The sequence below is a fragment of the Helianthus annuus genome, chromosome 9 (genome assembly GCF_002127325.2).
Source record: "Helianthus annuus cultivar XRQ/B chromosome 9, HanXRQr2.0-SUNRISE, whole genome shotgun sequence".
Taxonomy (NCBI): domain Eukaryota; kingdom Viridiplantae; phylum Streptophyta; class Magnoliopsida; order Asterales; family Asteraceae; genus Helianthus; species Helianthus annuus.
In genome coordinates, this window is record NC_035441.2 from 171,210,212 (window position 1) to 171,222,415 (window position 12,204).

General features: G+C 39.9%; 1 protein-coding gene and 1 long non-coding RNA gene across 2 annotated transcripts; both read left to right on the forward strand.

Annotated features, from left to right (window-relative positions):
• The first annotated feature begins 2,441 nt into the window (after window positions 1–2,441).
• Window positions 2,442–3,913, forward strand: LOC110879593 (TLC domain-containing protein 5). The gene is made up of 5 exons (XM_022128075.2): window positions 2,442–2,797; window positions 2,884–3,024; window positions 3,099–3,218; window positions 3,361–3,456; window positions 3,617–3,913. Exons 1-5 carry the CDS (start codon window positions 2,576–2,578, stop codon window positions 3,719–3,721), a joined length of 684 nt encoding a protein of 227 aa, XP_021983767.1. The 5' UTR covers window positions 2,442–2,575; the 3' UTR covers window positions 3,722–3,913.
• Window positions 3,914–4,146: 233 nt separating this feature from the next.
• LOC110874950 lies at window positions 4,147–4,918 on the forward strand. The gene is made up of 2 exons (XR_002556378.2): window positions 4,147–4,287; window positions 4,407–4,918. It is a non-coding gene; the product is annotated as an uncharacterized LOC110874950 (long non-coding RNA).
• Window positions 4,919–12,204: the final 7,286 nt, after the last annotated feature.

The window sequence follows — 12,204 nt, forward strand, 5'->3', positions numbered from 1 at the left end:
GCTATTTTGTAAAGTTAATTTTTATTATCATATGGATTAACTCCTATAAATTTTTGGTAATGATTTTGTTTCTGAACTTGGATTTTTTGTAGCATAAATATAATCGATAAATCAAAAGAAATTAACGTCAGCTTTGTATATAAATGTAAATCATTCAAAAAATGATAATATGTTGGCTTATTCCAACTTTAATCCTAAAAAGTATTGCCACAAATGTTATTATCAAAAAATTCAAGATAGAAAAACGCTAGTGGTCTGGGTTGTGTCATTGAAGCGTACAAGTGGTGTTTCGATTTACATATCTCAAATAATCACCTGTAGATGTTACGTTCGAATTTTGTTTTTCGATCCGTTTCATAGGTTTTCGTTTATCTAGTTCCTTTCTATGTGCCGTTAATTGGTAGGATTCCGGATTGTTTGTAGTTTTGTTTTCGTTCTTGTAGGTGTTATGTTTCGTCCCGAGGGGCGCAGCTTTCAAGGGGCCGGGGGCGTCCAATCTCCCGAACTTTTCGCTCAGTAGTGTTATGTATGTACATTTCGTATAGAATTTTTTAGGTATATACGTTTTCAATCCCCGATTATATAAGAAAAAATTACTTATATAGCCTAAATAAGATATTTATATAGCCCAAATAATTATATTTGGGCCCAAATATTGTATTTGTAAACATGTTTGGAAGAATGTATTGTTTATAGCTCAATTGCCCGAATAACTATAGCCCAAATAGAAAGTCCACCTTATTTAAAAAAACCTAGATTCGCTAAGTGGGGATTACGACCAGATGCAGGAGAACTGCAAATAGAAGGGGAAAAAATCGCTGCTGCTGGTGCCTGGTGCTTGCTGCGTTGCTTGTTTGACTTCGATTGATTCTTCTTCAATCTTCATAAGGTATGTGTTTTTAATCTTTCGATTTAATTTAGGGCTGCAATATATGTGATTTATGTTGAAATCTTAATTGAAGAATACAAAAATCTTCTAAGAAGACGGGCAGAACTATAATTCTTCATCCAGCTGAACAGGATACCCACCTTCTTCTCCTTTTTAATGTTTTGGTGTCTTTGTTCAGTTGTTTGTTAAACAATGTTTACTTTTTAGTGTTTGAGAACGTTTTATTTGATATTAATGTTTGACCTGACCCGACCCGAATCGAATCACCGATGTCCAACCCGAACATATCACCTCGAAACAAAGTGATAGAAAAAAAAATTTAAGTCCGGTGACTTCCGACCCCCCGGTGAAAATTTTCAAGCTTCACCGTTGTTCGTCCCGACTAATTGCCTGCTAGTTGTTTTATATAAAAAAAATTACCGATCAAAAAGAACAATGTAACGCTCTTGAAATAAACTTTCTTATCCGGTAAAACAGGTTTAAAATGAATTGATGTTGAAATTGAAATACCATGCTTATGTCGTTATATCACTTCAATCCGCAACGGGCCAAGTTCCTTTAGGGTAAACTTTGTACTAAAAAATCAAGCATTTTATCTTTAACATTGTAACATATTTATTAAAGATTTTAAGTCGAAATGGATTCAAATTTAGTTAAGATGTTATGCACTTGGGGTCGTGGGAAAAAAAAAATTGAAAAAAATGTTTATTTCTAGAACATACACATGTGTAAATCTATATTTCCTATACATGATCTACACATGTTTAGGTAAATGTTTAAAATGAAATAGTTTATAATGGTTTTTTATGTACAAAACATCCATATTCATATGTAAAAAGTAAAAGTTTTTATAAATATGAACCATTGATAGAAAATTAAACCATTTAAATTTGTTCTTTTTGTTTTCGCGATAATTTAGTATTTTGTAGCGTACCTATCCTATATACTATTGACTATACATTGTCCATACATATATGATTGATTAGTATCAAATATTCAAATGCATGTGAGAGGAACATGTTCAACGTAGCCAGCCCACACATCACATGCATGTGCAAACCCTTTCCAATCTATGAAAATTTTGCTTTATATCAGATCAAATGTATGAGAACATGTCCGTACGACGTTAAACTGAAAGCAAAAAATTGAAAATTGAAAATAAAAACGAATCATTTAAAATTAAGTTGTTAATCACACTTTCATTTCGTGCATAATAGTACGGTTTTTTTCCGGACATTCTATAGAAATTAATTAAATAAAAATAACACATATTAACAGGAGTAATTTTTATTAACAGGAGTAATTAAGAACAGGAGACTTACGTTGGTAAAATACAAAAGTCGCTAGGCGTTCCATAGTTGGAGTTTAGAGTACTCGGGAAGTAAATAGCCTAGGCGGATATAGTACTTGGGCCTCAATAACGCACCTTGTAGCGATTACTAGGGGAGTAGTTGGCCTTCTAGACCTTGTTTACAATAATGCCTAATCGTCTTCATTGTAAAATTATTAAAGCTTAAATGCCTCTCCCATCAGCCCCCAACCCTTGAATGCTACAACAACCTAAACTTCCACATTTATTGCTTCTGCTGCTTTTGTTTCAAAATTAATGTGAATACAAATTACTAAATTCATATTGTTGCTTTTGTTGTTTGATTAAGTCTACGGATCTGGTTGGAACAGCTAGTCATGGAAAATTATGACAAGGCTTATCTGGTTGTGTCTGGAGTGATCTCATGGACAATTGTATTCTTGTTAACTAGAAAGATATTCCCAAAAAGATCATTCGATTTCTGTAACCGTATTGTTTCCACGATTCATGCTTTGTTTGCGGTTTTCTTGTCTTCTAAATCCGTTCAAGACTGGAGTTGCCCGGTTTGTCCCTTGGCTTCAAATTCTTCCCCTCTTCAGGTTCGAAGAAAATCACGTTGGAATATTTTCATTAATTTTGTCAAAGTCCAAAGTTATGGTAATATTTTCTTGAATTTTATCAACAGATGAGGGCTTTAGGAGTCACACTAGCTTATTTAATCTATGACTTAGTATGTTGTTTGTTTGATAAGAATATAAAGATTGATAATTCGGTTCATCATATTATTAGCATCGTTGGAATTGGAGCAGGCCTTGCTTATGAAAAGGTACTTTTTATTTATTATTTTTTTTTCTTATAAATCTACAATATTTATATCTATTTTTCTTATATCACGTGTAGTGTGGATCAGAAATGGTGGCAAGTTTGTGGATCACAGAGATATCGAGTCCATTTCTCCATTTAAGAGAGCTTCTCAAAGAGCTTGGTTATAAGGACACTGATCTCAATTTAGCAGCTGATGTTAGTTCCTTTTATTTTCTCTACTCATAATCATAATTTTGAAACCTTTAATTGTCCTATTAAATAAACTTTCTTGTAGGATAGAAACTTTTGACCTTTGTCATCATTATAAAATGTTGTTCATTTTGGTTACAACTTACAGGTTTCATTCGCGGTGATCTTCACACTTGCAAGGATGTGCTTTGGACCATATCTTTGTTATGTTACACTATCTGCCAGAAATCCTATTCTCATCAAGGTATCATTTTGTCAAGAATTTGCATAAATGATTTGTATTTTATGCCCTATGATCGAAAAGAGTCTCCTAACTAGACCTTGTGGAAAACTAAAGTTAATTTGGAACTTTTTTGGATCCTCTAAATTGAACCATATTGTTAATATATATCGATTGTGTGCAGGCAATGGCCTTGGGACTTCAGTTAGTGAGTGCTTTCTGGTTCTACAAGATTGCAAAAATGGTGAAATACAAATTGATTAAGAGATCCACGTCTAAAACCAGCTAGCTCTAATTCATGAATATTGTTCAAGATATGTACTTTTTAAGTATATTTCATGATTTTCTACTTTTGGGAGATAACAAATATGAGTTTCACTCTACACCCAATGGAGTAGTTATATGTAATCACTGTATAATTTGGAAAAGTTACAACAATCTACGGAGAGAATTGAGGAGTTATATGTGAACTTTTATCTTAGAGTAAACTTCCGTTTTGCTCCCTGTGGTTTGGTCACTTTAACGGTTTTGCCCAAACCTTTCAAAATAGCCATTTTACTCCCTGATCTATGAAGGCCTTCATGATTTTGCTCCCCGCCTCTAACTCCATCCATAATGTCTGTTAACTAGAAGGACATTTTGGTAATTTTAAAAATAAAAGTAAGGGCATTTTAGTAATTCAGTTATAAAGATATTTATATATTATATCATATTTATCTTCTCTCTACACACTATCTTCTCTCTCTACATCAATTCATCTTTTCTTCATGTCTCTTTTTCTCAACCCTAGGTACCAGTGTACCACCACCAGCCCCAAACCAGAACCGCCTCATGCTACCATTCACCAAACCCTAGGTACTCAATCATCAAAAATACTTGAATTACACACATTATATTACTGATTTATACTCGACAACCGTCGATAAATCAAAAATATATGCCTATATAGATTTGAATTTGTGTGAAATGTGTAGAGTTTACTACAAGTGTAGTACCGGAAAAGGATGTCCGGCGAGGAAGTGTGTGGAGTTAGCGGTGGACGATTCGAAGATGCTGATTGTGACGTACGCCGGAGAACACGTTCACCGGCGGGATGCGGTGGAGATAGTGACAGGTTTGACCGGCTGGTCACGGCGGCGGAGACGGTGGGGAATGGTGTTGGACCGGAATTTGGGATGAGTGGAGAGACGATGGAGATTGAGATGGGGATGAAGCTGGTAGGTAGGGTTAGGGTTTTGAAGATATTTACTCATAGAGTTGAGAGTGGAGTGAATTATGGTGTGGTGATTAAGGTGAAAAGTGGATCTGTGTTAGGGCTTCATTGTTAGTTAGTATTAGAGTAATTGCTGATTTTTTTTGTTGATGAATTATGTTTTGGTTTCTGTTTGAATTGGAATTGAAAACTTAATTGTATATAGTGATTGGAACTGGAACTGGAACTGATTGTGGTTTGGATTAAGAATATGGTTTTAGTTTCTACTTAAATCGAACTGGATATTGTTTGTTTCATAGATCTATGCATTGATGACTTGTACTATTTTTGAAGATGTTGGTTTCAGAATTCAGATTGCAGGGCATGAAGAGGACGATAAAAGATGCCATGGAAGTTAGGGTTTTGACGGGTGGTCCGTAGGACAACCCTTAAGTGTCTTAAAAATATTAAAATCCCATGCTTTACACGTTTAATTGTTTGAACTTGGTAACTACTAGTTGTTTGGACGTGCAGGTGCAAATGGAACTTAAAACGGAAGGAACACGGAGAATAAATTAAAAAATCAATTTTTGGAATTGAAGAATTAAGAGGATAGCATGATAGAGGACGAAATTACGAGAACGTAGGCGAAAACGGTGAAGAAAACGGAGTTGAAACGAAAAAGTTATGCTGAAAACAAGTTTTCAGGCTGAAGCCTGCCGTAAGCTACGGCCGTTGGCGTAGCTTACGGCGCTCACTGGCACTTTTTGTCACCGTATGACAGTTTAAAGCCACCGTAAGCCATTCCAAGCCACCGTAAGCTACGGCGGCGCTGACCTACGTAAATGTGTAACTTCCACCTTTTAATGCGGATTTATGATGCCCTTTCAAGTCCAATCATTCCCATTCGGTTACAGACACTTTGGAGACGAATTTTGGGTGTTCTTGAGAGCTTGAAACAATTTCTAAACATCTTGTTAGTGTTTTTAATTCCTATGAACATTGATATGTATGTGATGATGATTGTCCAAGTCATGAGTGGCTAAACTTATGGTGATCATCTTTGGTTGAAGGTTATGTAAGACTTTGTGCTTGAATTCCTTATTTCTAGAATAACAAACTTTTTCTTTATGATTTATTTGTTATGGTGTGTGCTTGATTGTTTGTAAATTGTTGATTCTTATGTTAATCTAGTTTGAAACCATACGTTCTTGGTGTCGTTGGCAATCGAGATATCATGGGTAGAATTAGGATTGGGTAAGGGTTAATTGGTCATCGGGTAACAACCTCACGTTCTAGGAATCTGAGTACTTAGTTCCCTTTCATCACTGCAATTGATCACACATGAACTATGTCTATGTAGTTCTTTCTAGTGGAATGTTAGCATAAATGTTAAAGCAAACCAGAAACTAAAGATGATTACTTGTCTCTAATTTGCTTACAACCAAAACTTCTCTTTTGCAATTTATTTAGGTGCTGTTTGTTTTTTCAGAGATAAAACATCTGCAGTCTGCGGATGATGTATTGCAAAATACATACTTTTATCGTGTATAGTTTGTATATTTTATCGTTATTTTTAGTTTAGTTTAGGTTAGAATTGCGTGCTATTGATCTTTATTGCGTTTTCCAGGTCGTGATACACAAAAATGCTGGAATTGGAGCAAAACCGAGCTGAAATGTCAAATGTCAAGTCATGGATCAATACATAAAAGTGTTAGAATAAATTGCAAGGTTTTTGGAGAATGGGACAAGATTTTGGAAGCAACATTCTGTGAAAAAGTCCCACTCGCGTAGCGCGAGAGAGAACCCTTTGACAGTCGCGCTACACCACTGCTAAAATTGACTTTTCGTTGACTGGAGAGCACTCGCGTAGCGCGAGCACATGACCTTTACCAGTCGCGCTACGCGACTGGTGTAACTGACACGCCTGATATGCTGGTCGACTAGGGTTTCATATAAATTGAATATTTTATCATCAACAACAAGAACACACGAATCAAGAACCCTAAGGCGATTTTCTCAGCAGATTTTGAAGGTTTTCGAGGCGTTCGAGCGTACAAGAATCATAGGATCGAAGCACGGAGCGTAGGAAAGAAGATAACTCGGGTCTTATCTCCCGTTTTTCACTATTTTCACGTTTTGTCACTTTAACCATGAATTCTTGTTTTGAAACTGATTTGTTTTCGTTAGACATGATGTTTCTTGGCTAGATCTTCGTAACTGCCTAGACTAGATGATGGTTTGATTATTGTTTTGGATCTTTTAATGGTTTTCATTTGTTTGATTATGGATTGATTTTTAAAGTAACGTGTTCTAGAATTTTTGACTTGGTGCACATGCGTATTTACCTTTGATTGTGGATTACTTGCTGTTTCACATAGATCTTAGTGACGGTCTTTATCACAACATAGGTCTGTGTTGATTATTTGCATCCTTGCGGGTTCGGGTAATCTTTGGGTAAATCGGCCGATAGCCTTAGAAACAGTAACTAAAATATAATTAGAAGTAAGTATTCTGCTTAGCTTGTCGCTGAGAGGCTCGAGTTAGTTATTAGGTCGCAGTGCAATATATAGCTAAATTAGATTTTGAGAGAAGTCGAGGTTAGTTCCCTAATTGCAGTTGTGTCTAGTAAGCCAAGTCAGAACCTAGAACTGCCTTAGATTATCGCGCTGAGAGGTAGATAGTCATATTAGGGCACTTTTTAGAATCGTTAGAGGACTGAGAGGAAATCTAACAGTCGGTAATCATAACAGCCTTGTAGGGTTTCCTAGGTTTCTTCCTGAGAAGGGTCGGGAAGTCTTAGCATTGAAATACCTTAAGGTTTAGTATTTAACGATCCCGGCTCCATACAACAATAAAACCGTTAGAAGTCCATTCATTGTCAAACCGGATTCATGTCTAGGTAGTCTTTAATCTCATCTGAGTCAAAACCTTAGTTCTTCGTGCGTGCTTTAGTTAATTTTAATTTAATAGCAATTTTAGGATTTTAGCAAAACCCCCCCCCCCCCAAACACAATATTTGTTAGTCGTGTCAGTATTTAGTCTTAACTGAGTCGTTAACGTAATTCGTAGAGTCCTTGTGGGTTCGACATCCGGACTTACTTTTCTGTGCTAGAGTCGACCGGTACACTTGCTGGTGAGTAGTTTAGTCTGGTTTAGGAGTCTAGATTTTTATTACTTGAGTCGTAATTTAGGGTAATTTTAGTTTAATTAGTTGAACTACTTTTGTCACATCAAGTTTTTGGCGCCGTTGCCGGGGACTTCTTGGCAATTGCGTTAACTGCTTTGTTTGGATTTCAACTGATTTCGTTACGTGCTTTTTGTGTGTTTGTGAGTCGTAGGAGTCCAAGTACTTTTAGTGTCTTTTTCGTATTTCTTTGAGTCTTTTATTGGAGTTGACTTACTTGTTTTATTCTTGGTTTTGCAGTTCATGCCCCACACACGTTCGCAGGGACCAGTGAAGCCACCAATTGACAAGTCTTCCGTCTCCACACCAATCCCTCAGGTTCGAAAACCCCCAACTTCATCTTCAGCCCTTTCTGACTCTACACTTCCATCTAAACCACCGAACTTCGACTTTACCCCTAAGTCATCACCCCACAATTCCCCACCACCCTCCCGTCACCCTAGTCCACCACCAGTTCACCAAATGGCCGAAAACCAAACTGTCCACCAGCGTTCCACCGCGGGTTTTACCGCAAACTCACCCATCACCCTCCCTGAAATCACCAATGATAAGTCTTGGCAAATTCCTTCATACATCATGACTGCCATTAACAACTCTTGTCAGTTTCACGGTCGTGATGATGAAGACGCGCCAGCACATATCAACCGTCTCACCCGTCTGTGTAGCACCTTCGGTATCGAAGGTGTGAATCTTGATGCCCGCTATCTCCAAGTCTTCCCCTTTTCGCTTGCTGGCCGCGCAGCCACCTGGCTTGATTCGCAGCCGGCAGGTACTTACACCACTTGGGCTGGACTTAGAGATGCCTTCCTTGCTAAGTATTTCCCACCTGCGAAGGCCTCCCGCCTTCGAGATCAGATCCATTCCTTCAGAATGGAGCCTGACGAACCTTATCACTTAGCATGGGAGAGGTTTCAAACATTGCTCTCGCGTTGTTCCCAACATGGACTGTCGGATTGGGCCTTAGTAGAAAAATTTTATAATGGTCTTACCCCTGAGTGCAAGGCCCGATTCGACACATCCGCAGGAGGCCACCTAATGGGAAAGAAAACTGTGGCTGACTGCAACGACCTCTTTGAGAGCTTCGCTCATGCTGATATAGATCATAGTGCTACCGGCAGGAATTCCAATCCTGTGGTTACCTCCTCATCCTCTCGAGGAGTGAATCAAGTCGTTTCAGACTCAAAGGTAATATCTCAGCTTGACTATATCACCAAAGAGTTGCTAGAAATTAAGAAGAAGGTAGATAGATGCGAGGTTTGTAGAGGGGGACATGACACCATTGATTGCCCAACCATCACACTAGAGCAGGTCGAGTATTTAGCAGGTCAAAATAGGGGTCCAACTAACCCGTTCAACAATAGTAACTCTAATTGGCGTGCTAATAATTATCGCTCCTCAGGTAACCCCCCTGGTTTTCCGTCAGGTCAATACCAAAGTAGGGGGCCAGGCTTTTATTCTAGTGGGGGGTCGGGTCAAACAGGTCAATTTGCTAGTTCAGGTTCAGGTGGTCAGTTTAGGGGTGAGGGGTCAAACCAAGAGGTTCAACCCAAGAGTGAGGGGTCAGGGGGTAGTTTGTCTAGGATAGAGGACCTTCTTTCCCAATTATTGGTTAAGGACCAAGCTACCCAACGTACCTTAGAGGACCACGCCACTCTACTAAAGAACAATCATTCTAGTTTCCTAGACCTTCAAAGACAAGTTGGGGATATTGCACGCCAGTTGCAAGAACGACCTCCCGGTCACTTTTCGGGCAACACAAAGCCCAACCCATCTGGTTCTTTGAAGGCAATTTCAACCCGTAGTGGTAGGACCTTAGGAGAGGTAGTGAGACCCGAGACCGTAGAGATAGAAGAGGAAGAGCCTGTAGATGAAGAGATTGAGATGGAGGCGCCCGGTAAAGTGCAACCTAGGTTAATCCCAGCAAGTACCGCACACACCGGAGCGCCCTCGAGTGAGAAGAGTGTAGGAAAGAAACCCGTTCAAGTTGTTCCTTCACCGACTGTTGATATTTCCCGTGCTCCTTTTCCGTCCCGCCTTAGAAATCAAACCTATTCCAAAGAGTACGGAAAATTTTTAGAAATCTTCAAGCAGCTTAGGATAAACCTTCCTTTCATAGAAGCCCTCCAATCCATGCCCAAGTATGCAAAATTCCTTAAGGACCTTCTGAAGCGTAAGGATAGGTTAGGAGAGGTTTCCAACATCCCCCTTAGTGGAGGATGTTCAGCCGTAGTGTTGAACAAGGTTCCGGAGAAATTGACGGATCCGGGCCTTTTTACCATCCCGTGTTTGTTTGGGAGTGATACCGAGTGTAGGGCCCTAGCCGACCTAGGAGCGAGTATTAACTTGATGCCATATTCTATGTATGAGAGGTTAGGGCTAGGAGAGTTGTCACCTACACGCATGTCTTTGTCGCTAGCCGATAGGTCCATCAAGTATCCACGAGGTATCATAGAAAACCTTCTAGTCAAAGTGGATAAGTTTGTCTTCCCGGTAGACTTCGTAGTTCTTGACATGGAAGCCGACGAAAAGGTTCCCATCATTCTAGGACGCCCATTCTTGTGTACCGCCAAGGCCATCATCGATGTCTTCGACGGGAAAATCACACTTCAAGTCGGCGAGGAAAGGGTGGCTTTCGAGATAGCACGCTCCATGGAACACCCTAGTAGTTCCGACGATCTTAGTAGTCCTTGTCATTCGGTCTATTTCATAGAGTCTTTCTTATCTTGTGTTGACCATTGCTTTGACTACATTAGTGGAGCCGACCTAGTCGAGAGTAGGATAGAGGAGGTAGTTGAGAAGGTAGAGGAGAGTGTTAGTGAGAGTAAAGAGGTAGACGAGGACGAGTGGGTTCCCGAAGTGCTAGAATTGAGTGAAATAAAGAGTGAAAGTGAGAGTACACCCGTAGAGAAGCCCGCCCCTTTAGAACTTAAAGTCCTCCCGTCCCACTTAGAGTATGCTTTCCTAGGTGAGGGGTCCGAGTTTCCCGTCATTATTTCGTCTAAGTTAGAGGAGGGAGAGAAGGGTAGACTCTTAGAGGTGTTGAGAGTGAATAGGGAAGCTATTGCATGGCGCCTTTCGGATATCAAGGGCATAAGTCCCGCCTATTGCACCCACCGAATACTCATGGAAGATGACTATAAGCCGGTGGTGCAACCTCAAAGGCGACTTAATCCGAACATGCAAGAGGTGGTTAAGAAAGAGGTTCTTAAGTTGTTAGATGCCGGGGTAATTTACCCCATTTCCGATTCACCATGGGTTAGCCCGACCCAAGTCGTCCCAAAAAAAGGTGGGATGACGGTGATCATGAATGAAAAGAACGAGTTAATCCCATCCCGTACCGTTACCGGTTGGCGTGTATGCATAGATTATCGAAAATTAAACGACGCCACCCGGAAAGATCACTTCCCCTTACCATTCATTGACCAAATGTTGGAGCGTCTAGCGGGTCAACAATTCTATTGTTTTCTCGATGGATTTTCGGGTTATTTTCAGATCCCCATCGCCCCGGAGGATCAAGATAAAACGACATTCACATGCCCTTACGGCACTTATGCGTATCGCCGCATGCCTTTCGGGTTATGCAACGCTCCGGCAACTTTCCAAAGGTGCATGGTAGCCATATTCCAAGACATGCTTGAGACCTCCATGGAAGTTTTCATGGATGACTTCTCGGTTTATGGCACCACTTTCGACCAATGCCTTTCCAACCTAGATAGGATGCTTAAGAGATGTATAGAGACGAACCTTATGTTGAATTGGGAGAAGTGTCACTTTATGGTGACGGAGGGAATAGTGCTAGGACACAAGGTGTCGAGAGAGGGAATAGAGGTGGATAGGGCCAAGATAGATACCATAAGTAGATTGCCTCCACCTACTAGTGTTAAGTCCGTTAGGAGTTTCCTAGGTCATGCGGGCTTTTATAGGCGTTTCATAAAGGATTTTTCCAAAATCACACGCCCGATGACTAGGCTTTTAGAGAAGGATGTACCTTTTGTCTTCGACAAGGAGTGCATCAAGGCGTTTGACTTCTTGAAAGAGAAACTCGTTAGTGCCCCAATACTTGTGTCGCCCGATTGGAGCTTACCCTTTGAGCTCATGTGTGACGCAAGTGATTATGCCGTAGGTGCGGTCCTAGGTCAAAGAGTCGATAAACACTTTCATCCGATTTACTACGCGAGCAAAACTCTGAACGATGCTCAAGAGAACTATACCACGACGGAAAAGGAACTTTTAGCTGTAGTGTTTGCGTTTGACAAGTTTCGCTCATATCTCGTGCTTTCTAAAACCACCGTGTTCACCGACCATTCCGCTTTGCGATTTCTGTTTCAAAAGAAAGACGCAAAGCCGCGTCTTATTAGATGGATTCTTTTGCTCTCCGAGTTCGATATAGAAA

Coding starts and splice junctions, on each gene's coding strand:
- LOC110879593 (XM_022128075.2), top strand. CDS start 2,576: ATGGAAAATTATGACAAGGCTTATCTGGTTGTGTCTGGAGTGATCTCA. Junction 2,798..2,883: donor CAAATTCTTCCCCTCTTCAG/GTTCGAAGAAAA, acceptor TTTTATCAACAG/ATGAGGGCTTTAGGAGTCAC. Junction 3,219..3,360: donor ATCTCAATTTAGCAGCTGAT/GTTAGTTCCTTT, acceptor TACAACTTACAG/GTTTCATTCGCGGTGATCTT.